Source organism: Madurella fahalii (genome assembly GCF_045866475.1).
Source record: "Madurella fahalii IFM 68171 DNA, scaffold_2, whole genome shotgun sequence".
Taxonomy (NCBI): Eukaryota; Fungi; Ascomycota; class Sordariomycetes; order Sordariales; genus Madurella; species Madurella fahalii.
The window spans coordinates 5,890,089-5,904,402 of record NW_027263972.1 but is presented as its reverse complement, the minus strand read 5'-3'; the positions used below and the strand labels follow the sequence as shown (position 1 = coordinate 5,904,402).

General features: G+C 56.0%; 2 protein-coding genes across 2 annotated transcripts; both read left to right on the top strand.

The window, feature by feature from the left end:
• Positions 1 to 817: 817 nt before the first annotated feature.
• Positions 818 to 1,381, top strand: GPX2 (Glutathione peroxidase 2; the record flags this gene model as incomplete). Its single annotated transcript, XM_071059899.1, has 2 exons — positions 818 to 860; positions 918 to 1,381. 2 exons carry the CDS (start codon positions 818 to 820, stop codon positions 1,379 to 1,381), a joined length of 507 nt encoding a protein of 168 aa, XP_070916000.1.
• Positions 1,382 to 11,215: 9,834 nt separating this feature from the next.
• MFIFM68171_04478 (Fungal transcriptional regulatory protein) lies at positions 11,216 to 13,957 on the top strand (the record flags this gene model as incomplete). Its single annotated transcript, XM_071059898.1, has 2 exons — positions 11,216 to 12,140; positions 12,192 to 13,957. The coding sequence occupies 2 exons, from the start codon at positions 11,216 to 11,218 to the stop codon at positions 13,955 to 13,957; spliced, it is 2,691 nt and encodes an 896-aa protein (XP_070915999.1).
• Positions 13,958 to 14,314: the final 357 nt, after the last annotated feature.

Sequence of the window (14,314 nt, the reverse complement as noted above, 5' to 3'; positions counted from 1 at the left end):
GATTGCAAGCCCGCTGTTGCAAGGATTGCTTCCTGCATGGCACGGATTGCCCAAGCAGAGACTGCAAACGGGCAGCTGGCACCAGATTGTCCCTGCATAATTCTTGGCAGGCCGTGACTGTCCGACACCGAGCGTCAGTATGATGACGCACTGAGCCAGGCCGCCGGGTGGCAGGATGGAATGGAAAGTGAAGAACGGAATGGCCGGGGCCCGGAGACGTGATCAACATCAAAAAAAAAAAAAAAAAAAAAAAAAAAAAAACCGTGGGGCCTATTCTGATCCGCCCCCGGAGTCTGCGTAACCTGTTCCATTGTAGAGCATATACTACAGGCATGACGGCTGTGGGGTTCCGAGCCGCAAAATGACCATTTCGGAAAGGACCCAGAACAGAGCTCCGTTGTTGAAATCAAGGCCGAAACGCGCTTCAGATTCCCATTGTGCTTGACATCGTCAAGTGTAGCCTCGGAAACCACCAATGGGACTTCTCCGGGGGGCCAGGCGGCCCGGTTTGGGTTGCCTGGGCTGGTGTGAACTCAGTTTGGGAAAGTACGGTCTGGGATCCACGCTCGGCTCCGTCTTTATTGCCGGTTTCTCTGCTGTGGCACCAAGTTCCCTTCGAATTCTCAGTGGTCCGCCCATTATTCATGGTCTTGACTCGTCAGCTCGCCGCACCTCTCTCACACATCCGCCGTCGACAGTAGGAACACCAACTGCGTCATCCTATCGGTGTCATATCCACTCAACCGCTTTACATCGGCATATCAGGCCCAACCCGGTGAACCAGCAGCTGCCAGCATCCCAGCGCCCTTTCGCAGCGATGGCTTCCGCAACCAGCTTTTACGACTTCAAGGCTCTTGACAGTACGTGATTACGCCTCCATCCATCCCCATCCGCCGTGATGCTAACAATCCCTGCAGAAACGGGCACCGAAGTACCGCTCTCAACCTACCAAGGCAAAGTTGTGCTGGTCGTCAACACAGCTTCCAAATGCGGCTTCGCCGGGCAATACAAGGACCTCGAGAATTTGTACAAGTCTGTCCGGGAGAAATATCCCGACGACTTTGTCATCCTCGGCTTCCCCTGCAACCAGTTTGGCGGGCAGGAGCCGGGGACGGACGAGCAGATCCAGGAGGTGTGCCAGAGGGATTTCGGCGTCACCTTCCCCATCATGAAGAAGATTGACGTCAACGGCGACGGCGCATCTCCGATATTCCAGTGGCTCAAGGCCCAGAAGCGCTGCTGGATGGGCCTGGCGGAGCGGGTCAGCTGGAATTTTGAAAAGTTTCTGGTTGGCAAGGATGGGCAGGTTAAGGGCAGGTGGTCGACGGTGACCAATCCGGCGTCGTTGGAGGGAGTGATTCTGGACGAGTTGAAGAAGTGAGAGTATGTCGGTGTGTCGTCGCAGGAGGGATTCTATGACTTCGTTGGAGTAGAGCTTTGACGGGGTGGAAGAAGCCGAGATAGCAAGATCGAAGATATGATGGTTTAATAGGTACGATGGACAGGATGCGGAACCCGTAAACGGAAATCGACTGAGTAGTAAGATTATTATTTCTCATGAGATCTGACCCCGAAGTCAGTGGATAGTCAAATATCTCTGAAGTCAACGGACTTTTGATCATAAAACCACCCACGCCTTTATATTTATATGCATACGTTGGTAGTATTTTCGGAATAATTCCAACCTGAGCGTCGTTGATAGGGCGGCTGCCAACGCTGGGCATAAGCGCAAGGTATCACGCCACATACATACCCTTCCTTGCCTACTTAGCTATCTACCTGATCCAGCAGAAGTAGCCCATATCAAAAACCGTTGAAATATCCCCCGCCATACCTGAAATTTTATAAATCCCAAGAATGTTTCGGCAACGAAGCGATTTGTGCACGGCAATACTGCCCTTTTTGTTGACACCGTTGTGTAAGTTGTGCTCGGGGTAAACCGAACGTTCGCTGGCGGCTGCGAAAGATATCCAGCACCTGCCGATCAGAAGAACAGCCGTTTCCTTGGGGGTGAGAGGTGAGTATTGCCTCGTCAACGACGCGAGAGAACTACCGGTGCAAGAGAAAGCTTCAACCAACCCAACACGGCCAGCTCAAGCTCGTGTAAACGGACTCCCGATTCGATTCCTCTTTGTGGCATCTCAGGTAATAGTTCTCATTTGATGGTTGCCCAGTGGCCCGGTGCCCTTTTCTACTTACCTTGTCAGCCACGCGGCGAATATAAACATGTTTTCAATAAGCACTCACCCTGGCTGGAACCACCTCGGCATGGCCTGATGGCCACGGTGTCGAGGCATAAGCCCTTGTTACCCCTCAAACCACGGGTTAAGACGTTCGAATTTGACTCATGTCTGCTTCGCTAGTTTTATTCCGCCAAATCTGACCGTTCGGAGAAAATCCTTGTGGTGGCAGGGTTTTCATGGCTACTAGTACTTGTCTCCCTTGCAATAGACCCGACGAGGAGTCCAACAGCGAGCTCTTTGTTCTTTTTCTGTGGCTGTGAATATTTCTAGCACCGCTTATCTGAGTCTACTGCTTTTACATCGCTGGAATGAAACTCTCTTCTGACTGCTGACGGGACAATCCCACTGATGCTTACGATCAGCATTCTCCCCTAATCCTTCTTTTGCTCATTCTTTTACCGGCAACAGAATGTGTGCTATTTGTGTTGTCATACAAAACGCAGGGCTGTGTCGCGGAGCTATTACCCTTGAGCAGGCCTCAAGTCTACTAATTGTTACCGTCTACATGGTATGCATCCACGTATTGACAATTGTGCTCTTCCGATGTATCTGACAGTGTTTTCCGTATTCCCAGGCAGGGATCCGAGATAGCCCTTGGTGGGTGAGACAGAATGCTCCAGACCAGAATTCGTCAATGCCCAGGATACGGGGAAGCTCAGAGTGGTCTGAGAGCCGTTACCTACTCAGCTAGCAGATTATATGGCCTGCTAGATAAAGGACAATCTGTGCCTGCCACCACCGCCTTGTTTTCTTCAGACACGATACACATTGATAGGTAGAGTTGGCGAGGAGAATTCTCTTGCAATGCATTTCGGTGCAGGTAATTGCTATATAGCCTTTGCAATAGTGGCATTCGGTTGGCACCTATCACTCTAGGCCGAATCGCAAGCGCCGACCAGGAATGCTAGTGTCACGCCTTTCCTGCGCAGCAACCAAGCAATATTGGAGGATTAACAGCATCTTCGAGGTTATGTTACAATATGCGAGCTCAATCAATGTAACAAGCACTGCCAGTCCCGAGGAGAACGTCAGGCTTGGGAGCTTAGCAGCCCACTGATAGAATCACGGGAACTAGTGCTACCTAGTACTTTCATCACTCCGATCCGTTCTCGGTAGCAATTACCTCCCTCCCTTGCATCCTGCTAGCTCAATGCAAGTGCTCAGATGTCTCTCCTTCAGACCAAAAGAACTGCTTTCCAACTTGAAGGAAAGCCCGTAAAGCGCGAGCCAACCGATAACAAAAGCCACCCACTCACTCACAATCTCCCATACAGAGCCTATCCGTGATACCAGGGCCATGCCTTGTTTAAGCATCCCGTACAACATGAGCCACCGGGCCACTATCCCCTCTCCCCTTCCAGATGCAACGCCTTGGCTCTGCCTAACAGGGCAGCTTCCTTGGCAGAAGTAGTTTACGAAGTTACGGACAGGGTCAGATTATGCGAGGACACTTAAGAATCCTGGAAGTAATAAAGGGGAAGAACAATAAAAGAGGTGGTGGGGGTCAAATGGTGTAGCGGGTACAGGCTCGCCGGTCACCCTCGCTCTCATTCCCAAGCCCGGACAGACTGAACAAAAGACAAGAGCTAGCTCAGGCCGCCAGAAGGGAAAGAAAAAAGGGCATTGAAGGACGGATCACGCATGCGGGGGGCACTGTAATGCAATGGGAGCCGATCTCCGCTTGCGCAGCAAAGGCAGGCGAGGTGGTACAGCATTGCAAGACGACACTGCAGGCCCACAGCGGCCCTCTCTACCGGTCCAGCGCGGCACGGCAGTGGCTGGTATTGCTGCGAGGAGACACCCAACGCAATCTCTCGGGAAGGGACGGTAGGCAGGTTTGCTTGTCATCGTTTTGTCATGGTTCGCTATTCGAAATCTACGACCGTGACATTGCTACTTCGATTGGCACCTAGCTCAGAGTAAGTAGTTTTGCTGGCATGGCACGGCAAAGGCCAACAGGTGCCAATATTGGGCAGCTCAAAGCTCAAATAGCAAATACCTCCCTTCCTTAGTTAGGTGTCTATGGCGGGGACATAGTCGTATCGCTCTCAGGAAGGTAACCGTTTCCACCATGCAGAGAGAAGAAGGCTACACAAGGAGTGACGGTGGCTTAGCCTCACTCAGGCTCACGTTGTCAATATTTACATGTGCTTATTCCTCAGGGGCTGTCTTGGCCGTTTCCCTTGGTTTGGTTGTGAGTATTGGCATGTTACCTAAAGCAATAAGGGGAAGCGAGTCGAGCGACTTGGTGCATCACCGGGTGTGGTGTTCCAACCAACCCCAAGACGTCTCTGATGCTTCTAGAAGGGATTTGGAGTCCAAGTCTCAACAGGCAAGTGGTTTCTTCCCACCATCACCACCAAGTTACTGCTAGTATTAAGCTACGCGTGCCGACCTAACGCCCTAAAGCGGTAACTTGAAATACCAATCCATGGCACAAATAAATGAAGGGCCATTCCCACCCGTTCATTTCCCTACACCCTCGTCCTGGTTACGGGTCGATGGATTTTTTTTTTGGGGGGGGGGGGGGGGGGGGTGGGGGGGGGGGGGGGGGTTGTTGCAAGCAAGCTCGAGATGCAGCGTGCTTCTTTTCCGCCCTGCACATAGCAATATTGATAAGCCAATGTAATATAGGGGCCAAACCGAGGCGGGCTGTGCATCGGAATTTGCCCTCGTCCACGCGCACACTGCGAAAGTGAATATAGTGTCTCGCATGTTGGTGAGGATGACCATGTGTCAGACCGACATGACGAGCAAAAGGGTGGCCGCCCGTTGGGAGCAAGGGAAAGTAAAGAGCCCCGACAAATGACACGGGTCCATATTAAATTGAAAACGCTGTGTACCCGTCCGTAGGGCTGCCTACCCTTTATCGCCGGTGATGCTATTCATAGGAAGGGGGTTCGCTCACTGCAGCAGTAGCGCAGAGAAGGGGGCATGCATCGATGTCACGCGAGGGCGCCGTCGTGAGCGACTGTTGTGTTGCGTCGAGTGCCGGTACGGGATGCGGTATTGGGCTGCAGAAGGCATTCCTGCTGCCGGGCCCAAGGCTTCTCACTCGACGCGGCTCGGGCTGGTTTGGTATGTTGATTGAGAATCGTGCCGTGTCCGTGTGAGTTGCTGTGGGAAGCGGGACGCCGGGGGGTCCGGGGACGGACAGGCTCCCGCCCCGGCGCAATCATGGCCTCGAGAGTCGAGACGGCCGTTCGAGGAAATTGGTTCCGGGGTGCCGGAAAGCTGCCCCGTGTATATCCGCGTCCCTCCCACGGGCCAGGGATAGACCTCTTCGTGGCGAAAGATCGACAGTTTTCCTTCGGGCAATCGCAGAACTTGACTTCAGGGCCAAGCGGATGATGTTACGAAAAGGGGAAACAAACGGCTGTGCGGCACAAAGTTTCTTTGGCCGTTGGACGACACGGTCAGTTCCCAGCATCTTTGCAACTCGCATACTGTATGAGGTATCCCCGTAGGGCGGGCTGACAGACAGCGGCTGCGCAGCCCACTGCCATCCTGCGAATGACATGGGCGACGGGAAGTATTTGACGCCGTGCACAGAGGGGCCATCACGAGGGATACAACTCGATACAACGACCAAGGGCCTGAACGCGCGGTGTGACAGTGTCACAGTGTCGTCCACAGCGCCGTGGCTTTGGCGGTTGTCAGTCGGTGACAAAAACGGTTAGCAGGAACAAGCCAAGCTGCGGGGGGGCTTGAAGGACCGTGCGTCCGATCAGAGAGCAATCGGGACCTAGCCGGAGGCGGTAAGGTGGCTACAGATTGCAACGTTCCATCCATCCCATGGACCAAATGGTACGCCCCGGAGAGAGCCGCTTCAACAACAAACTCCCATTGGGAGGAGAGGATAATATGTTAGCGATTGGGGAGCCACGGGAATCCATTAAGAGGGCGCCCCCTGACAATTACTTGGTTGACGGGGGATCCCGTGGGACTTCCTCCAGGAGGGCCTCGAAGACTCTCCGCGCGAAGGGACAATTAAGTCGGAATGCTTTCTGAAAGCTGGCTCGCAGACCGCGGCTTGATGGTTGATGGCGCAAGCACTCGGACTGCAGCCTGCAGTGCTCCCGCGCGGTCCATCCGTGGCCGAGTCTGGTTCCCGCGCCATCTGCGCAAATCCCCCGAGGACCTGTGGCAAAGCAACAGGCAGTCGGTGAATACTTTCAGCGCTTCGTAATGTCCGTGTCGGGCAAATTATCCCTTATAAGAGGGTCTGATAAGGCGTTGCGGGCGTCGCGTGTTCTTCCTTCAGCTGAGCCAGCGCGGGGCCGGCGCTGATGGGTTGAGGCCAGAGCGCGGACCGAGGCTCACAAGTCGTCTTCAGAGCCAAGTCTCGAAAGCCTCGCCAAGCGGGAGCCAAGCTGCAGTGCCGCAAGGGGGCATTCAGAGAAGGGCCGTTTTCTTCAGCCACATCTCTTGGCCCTGCATCCGCGTTCCCGGCGTCCACTGGTCTGTTCAAGGGACCGCGCACTCGGGTGTTGCGACCAGCCAATGAGACGTGCATCCGTTCCTCGGTCACTGCCCAAAGGGGCATAGGCCCTAAAGGCCCAAAAATGAGGGGAAAAAGTGCAAAGCAGTAGCGGTCAGTGGCCCTCTCTCTGTGGGCTGTGGTGCACTAGAAATCCGTCGAGCGCGACCCAAGAGAGACCAAGATGATTTGCCGGCAGACTGGAGGTGAAAGGCCGATCAGCCAGCAGGGGGCTCGAGGGCGCAACCAGGTATCGGCCATGATTCGTCGCCTGTCCCTCAGGGCGCCGCCGCCGATGCCGCAGCTGAAAAGTCCTTATTCTCCCTATCCCATCGTGAACACGTGCCGAGTGATAGACGACTCGCCTGAGGATAAACCATGCTTTTTTTCTTTCGGGCTGTGGGGAGGGCGGGGGGTGCTAGCGCGTAGCTTGAGAATTGGCGCCGTTTGACACGCGACTGGGCAAACGACCGCATTGGCAAATTTGCAGGTTTGTTGTGCGATCAGAGTTGGCGCCTCGGATGTGGTGGGGCGCAAATTGAGAAAGCTTCGACGCGACTTTCCGATCCTTCTAGCGGCCGCTGTAGTGTACAAAACAGTACAGTAAGTTACGTGGCTCGTTCATCCCAATTGCCTGTACCAGACTTTCGCAGTTTGACCTCCAGCCCACAAGGGATGTTTCTCCGAAAGCCAAGTGATGTAGTGTACGAATAAGAGCGAGTGTCGGACGACGTTGTTTCCGGACCCCTCAAGCAAATACGATTCGTTTGATTAAGGACGGGAGGCTCCTCAACGACTTACCGAGGAAGTTGGGGCATGCCCCACGGTCCACGGCACTCTGCGATCCCTGTTGGCCTCGGGATCCGAAGCTTGTCTCGGGAGTTGTGTTCCTACAACTTTTCGACGAGGAGACTTTACTAACGACTTTGGAAGAGCGTATCTGATGGGGGGAGTGAGATTGCCGAATGCTCTTTTTGTGGATATGTGTAGGATGTGCGGCAATAAAAAAAAGACATGGACGTGAAGTCGGGCATTCGAGGTTCTGGTAGTGCTAAACTTGACCTGCTGGTTATCGCGGGGTCAACACCAATATCTCACAGCGGCAAAGACCCAAGTGAAGGACATTGCCTCATATTTCCTTAGTAAAATATGGGCACATCTCCCCCCTCTCCTTCTGTATTCCTTCGGTTTTTACTAAGGTACTCAAGGGGATGGTCTTGGACAGGATGCTAGTGATTCATAACGTAGTAACAGAAAGTGCCCCTCGCTCAGAATGTCCAACTATTGGCAGACGTAAGGGAGTGATGAGGTACCCCCTCTTCGCTGGCAGTGAGAAAGCGTTGTTCCCCTCGTCAGCGGCGGATTGCGGCGATCCTTGGCGCGCGGCGAATCAAGGAATGCGCCTGCGGGATAGATGTGGCGGCAGAGTTACCCGGAGGCGCTGACGGTACACATTGGTACGAACACACGGCACCCGCATGATGAGCTGCAGTCGCAGTCGGAATCGGCATCCAGTCAATTGCTCATCCGCCAGAACCCCCTTTGCAATGGCCTGTGGTGTAGATGTCGAAGGTACGAAAATCAGTGCAAGCACCGCAAACGCGATCGCAAGTGAAGATCCCTGCAATGTCGTGCATGATGGCTTTTCAGGACACCTTGCTCGTCTGGTCCGTGTTACCCGCGTCCTTCTTGCGGGACCCGGAGTCCAAAGACGTCGGCATCGGTATGCTCCGGATTTTCGGCGGGAGGGCACCTCGTATCGGGCTGATGCATCGTACAGCAGAAGCCAGGCTCTTGTCGCAAATCTTGTATCTCGGGTCCTTATGGACAACTTCAGCTTGTGCTCGGTTCGGATTAAGCCGACAGGGAGCCTGATCAGCAGCCTCCTCAGCCCTTCCGTGTAGAAGACCGGTGGAAGCCTTCGCAGAAGCCTTTGGTGGTGGCTGATTGGTCTGCGTTGTCGGCCACGATGGCCAAGGTGCATTTGCGCAAGTGGGCGCGGATTAGTCCCTTCTTAGGGCTTCTTGATTTTTGTTGGTCGTGATCGGCGCCATGCAGCTCTAGAGACACCATCTCCGGATCACAACGGCACCCAGCCAACAAGCCGATGGCCTCCTGCCTACCCTAGCCTTCAATGGATGCTTTCTTATCGGGCTATTTTTGTCGTTTCTCGCTCGCATTATGGGGGCCAACGTCCTTGCGTGCATTCGCGGATGGCTGGGAAGGGGGAGAGTGTGTGGTGAGCGAGGTGGGTAATGGCGAGCAGCATGAAAAATGAACTCCCCTCCCACAGGGCCTCACGAGGCAGTCATCAGGCTGTTAGGGTTGGCTGTGCTTGCTCGCTTGCTGCTCACTAACGTCGCTCCTGCATGCCCTCAGTGGCTCTCTGACCCGGCGACCAAGATAACCAGTGGCCGAATAGATTAAATGCTGCCACCATCTGGGCGACTAAGAAACCTAACGCAACATAAGCAGTGTGTAATCGAGAACCCCCACTCTTGCAGCGGCTTCTGTGGCATCGCTTCACCTGCGTCTCTGCCCGCGTCCGAACAGTGAAGACAGAAATAACACCAGACATTCGGAAGGATGTCTCACATGGGCATGCCCCAACTGTCATCAAGTGCCCAACTGGCTGGGACGAGGCTGACCCTGCTATCAATCTTATATTGCTTCGGTCTAACGAGACTCTGGCCATGGCGGCGAGCTCGGATGCATACAGTACCACACCAGGAGGGTTGACACACGTGCGCAATGGCGTCGAAACGCTAATGACCACGCCGAAATTCTCCTGGTCGCGGCGTTCTGGTCGCCGACTGGTAACGTTGACCCAGGGATAGAGAACCCACTTCGCAACTCAGATTTGAGCGCTAAAGCGTGCCGAAACAGCGGCTGGGAATAAAGGGAAACGGATTCGGCTGCTTGGCCGTGATGACGCCAACTGCTCGTTCCGACCAGGGCGTTGCCAAAAAGCACATTATCATAGTAGTTTGTTGCGACCGCGCGAGTATGGCCAAAGATGAAGGTGTTTGGCTCGGATCGCTCCGGATAACAGCGAGGGGGGAAGAGGCCCGTCTTGACTGAGGTGAAGTGTAAAGCCCTGGGCATGCGAGCCTGGGATGGGGGCCACGAGTGACAGCTCCCCGCTGATCGCAAGTGTGGAGCCTCTTACTTGCCCAACCTCGCCGAGAAGATGATCCAATCAGCTGTGCCGTCGCGGCTTCCCCAGTTTCCATGCGTGAGGTCGAGGCTGCCACCTGCATTCTCCCACTCGCATTCGCGACTGCCTAAGGCGGCCCCTGCTCGTTCACTTGTCAAGGTCGCTGATGAGAATCCACTGTGCAAACCGCTGCTGTTCCTGCAATCAGCGGCACAGGACCCTGAGCCGGGGCGGACCATCCTGTTTTGCAAGGAAGCCCTTGCCCCAGGCCATCCTAGTGCACTATGTAATTATCTCTTTCGGCGAACCGTGAATTTGTCGCCGCCGGACTCGGCCGTTTCGTTGACGGATTTGATGAGGTCGTCGGTGGCCGTGGCAGGAAGAGCACATCACGTCCACGGTTTGCCCGATGGCGCTGCCGCACTACCCATGTGCATGCACCCTCCCTGGCAAACTCCGTCCAGCGGCCTGGCCGGCAGTCTTGAGCCCGTCCGGGTCCCAGGTCACTCCTTCGAATTTCCCAATTTCCCTCAGCCCGAGATGTCTCTTTGCTTGGTGCCAGGTGCAGGAAAAGACGGCATCGCTGTGAAGTAACCGTCCGCTTACCAGTCTACGGGATGCTTTGTGGTATTCCCTGCCGGCTGCTGCAGCTGCCGCTTCTTCGATCCAATCCGTCATTTTTTTCCGAACCTCCCGTCCCACCCTGGCGCCGTCCGCCAGTCGCGCCCCCCCAGTCGAGTTAGTGGCCAGGGTTTTTGTCGATGAATGGGGTGTGGAACTCGACGACCCTCCTCCCCCTGTGCACCCTCCCCCCCCCCCCGTCACCTGTGTCTTCGCCGCCCCAGTTCGTTAGCCGTTGCACCACTCCACGGCCCCCGGCCCCCGGCCGATTCGCACTTTGGAGGGTACTCTGGCAATGTACCCCAGTGTACCTTGCCGTGGTTAGGGGGGTTCTTCTTGCTGGGCATGGGGCCTCTCTGTGTGCTTGTCTTAGTGGAAAAACTGCCTTTTGATTAAAACAAGCCCCTCTGCCCACAATCCAACGGCCTCACCCTTGTGTTGTCGTCTGCTCTTGTTTCCCCTTTCCCTGTTCCCAAAGGTCCCACTGTCTCTCTCCCCGCACATCGTGTGCTATGGGCCCCGAGTCTTTCCATATTAACGCCCATTTACCCACACCAGTCAGCTGCTGTCCATTGCTGGCCAGACCGTGTCTTGGATAGCATTCACTCCCTCTCCCTTACAACGGTGGTGGAAAACGTGGAAGCCGGCCTCTGCAGAAGCGAAGGTGCCGAAACCCTACTTTAGCCGCCGGTCGTCACCACCAACTTCCTCGCCATGACCGCTCCGATCAACACGCCGTCGGCCTCGACGGCAAAGGATGCCGCCTCCGCCAGGAAGCGGAGGAGAAGGGCGCCCGCCGGCGGAGCCGCAGATGACTGCTTTACTTGTGCCAAGCGGAATGTGAAGTGCGACCGGAGGAGACCCTACTGCTCGCAGTGCTTGGAGATTGGAAACGAGTGTTCTGGCTACAAGACGCAACTAACATGGGGCGTTGGCGTGGCGAGTCGGGGCAAGCTGCGCGGCCTGTCGCTTCCTATTGCGAAGGCGCCGCCTATCAGCTCGGCTAAGACGGTGAAGTCGCCGACGGCGGTACGGGCGCGTACCGGTTCTACGGCTTCGACGGGCCACTGGACGGCGGAGCATGATGATCGGGCTGCGCGGGAGGAGGCAGACATGCGTAACAGCAGGAACCCCTCCGTGCCGCCGCCGCCCTTCCATCACCCCTACGACATGTCACACATGTCCCCCACAGAGCCGGCCCCCCCAGGCTGGGCTCACATCCCATTCTCATCGAGCATGACTACGAATGATGGGCCGAGGTTTCAGGGGCCCAGGCCTCTCCATATTCCCGTTTCGACGCAGGGAGATATGATGCCGCGCGACATGATCCAGACGCCAATCGACGCGATGAGCGACGTGGACTACATGTCACCTCTTGGCCACTCATTTCCGAGGGAAGAAGTCCCTTCGTTCATCCACAGTCCGATCGTCTACGAGGGGTTTCCCAGCCACACATCGCCAGTCCCGCAGAGCCCGGCAGCGGCCATCATGATCGAGCACTCCCGAGCCCAGCCTTCATGTCCCAGTCTCGTCTACTCACCGTCGGAACCTGCCTCGAGCCTCCAGTCTCATATCTCGCATGTGGATAGCCTGGAGGCGCAGCTAAGCCGCAAACTGCCCCATGATTGCGACGTTTTGGGTGAGTTCTACTACACACAGCGCCGGTATTACGGACACTGACCGGCTTAAGTCCCTGGGACCCCGGACCTGGACGCCTACAGCTCGAGCGCGCAGTCTCATGGCCCTTTCTGGTCTCATTCCAGTGTCGACGATGAGTCCGTATCGCAGAGCGTCTCGGACCGGAACCCTGCACCGTGGCCCGGCACCTTTCCCTCACAACCCTCCTCACCAGTCCTCCAAGTGAGCCCGGATCTCATCACCAAGATGCCATTTTTCATGGACTACTACGAGAAGACCATGTGCCCGAGCATGGTGTTCATCGACGGACCCGGCAACCCGTTCCGGGAACACATTCTTCGGCTTAGCACCAACAGCAGAAGCTTACAGCACGCCATCTGCGCGCTCGCGGCCTGTAATTTGAGGATGAAGCGAAAGCTCAGCCTTGGCTATCACGGTAGGGATATTGGCGATAAGCGGTTGGACATGAGCCCGATAGACAGCGGATCCGATTCGCAGCCCGGAGACCAGTCGCTCGCCGAGGAGTACCAGCACCGGAACATTGCCGTCAGCCTTCTCAACGAGCAGCTCAACGACACGGAGAAGTCTACACACGACTCGGTGCTAGCCACCATCCTACTGCTATGTCACTACCGGATGGCCGAATCGGGCGTTGCGAAATTCCAGACGCAATTTGCGGGCGTCAAGAAGATCCTGGGTCTGAGGCGGATGTCGCCATACCCGGCTTCGAGAGATTCAGCATGGATGGAAGCACTGTTTACCTACTTTGACGCCATTTCCGCTAGCGTCAACGACAGAGAAGCGCAACTCAACACATCCTTTTATAGCGTCCTCCCGGACACGCAACTGCTACCGCACGGGGCCGAGAACCTCGTCGGCTGCGACCGTGAATTATTCAAATCTATCATCAAGCTGGGCCGGCTAAACCTCCTTTCACAGCACCGCCCCGTACAGAACCTCCTCTCGTCTTCGCCCCTACCCCGCCTCTCCGCATCTTCCCGATCAGTATCACCCCTCGGCGCCCCGTTCAAGCCGCCCCCTCTTCTCACCAACCCCGACCACCAGCACCACCATCACAGTTTATTCGGCGGTCCTCCCCACCCCCTCAACAGCAGCGTCCGATTCGACGGCAACGGCTTCTGCACAACCCTCGAAGACGAAGACATGCTCAACGCCCTGCACTCGCCGACTACCTACGACGACCCCCGTAGCATCTTCTGGCGCGAGTGGAAAGAGGCCCGCATCGCCCTCCAGAGCTGGGAATTCGACTCTGCTCGGGTCCGCGCCTCCCTGTCCACGCCGCTCCCACAGCCCTCGGCGTCGTCGGCGTCGGCTGTCTCCCTCCCGCCGCCGCCGCCGCCGACCAACGGCCAGATCCGCGACCTCGGAGCGCTCAGCGAAGCCTTCCGCTACGCGGCGCTGCTGTACACGGAGCGCCTCGCCAGCCCCAACGTGCCGTCCAACCACAACAACTTCCGGAACCTGGTCAGCCAGGTGGTGTACTACGCCACGTCGCTCGAGGCCGGGAGCGCGGCCGAGAAGTTCTTGCTCTGGCCGCTATTCGTGGCCGGCAGCGAGTGCGTCAACGAGCTGCAGCAGAACATTGTCCGGTCCAAGTGCAGGGAGATCATGGCGCGCAGCGGCTACATGAACAATCTGGCGGCGCTGGACGTGCTGGAGAGGCTGTGGGCCGGGGACCACCTCCGGAATGGGGCCCAGCATGGAGGGAGCGGGAATAGGTTGGGGAGGGGAGGGCCGTTTAATTGGGCAAAGTGTATTGGTGGCCCTGGGGTGGAGGTTGAGTGGATTATGTTTTGATGTCTTTGTTGATGAAAGATCATGATGGGGTGTTTTACGGGTGGACGGGAGATACACGGTAGACGGCGGCGGCCGAACATGACACGAACACAGCAACGGGCGTGTTAGAGGAGAGACAAGGAGGGAAAGGGGGTTTAGTTTGTTTTGTTTTGCTTTGTTTTCACTTTTTGATTTTTCTATCTGAGAGCTGGAGCGGGATTCTTCTCTCGTTCTTTCCCCCCCTTTTCCCATAATGTATCATGTAGTATGCATACCCTGGAGAAATTTGGGCAGGCATTTGTTTGAGGAGTTTGCGATCGAGGCGCAGAGGCAGGCAGGTAGGTAAACATCTTGATCAAAGTGCGTAGGTAGTCAGTT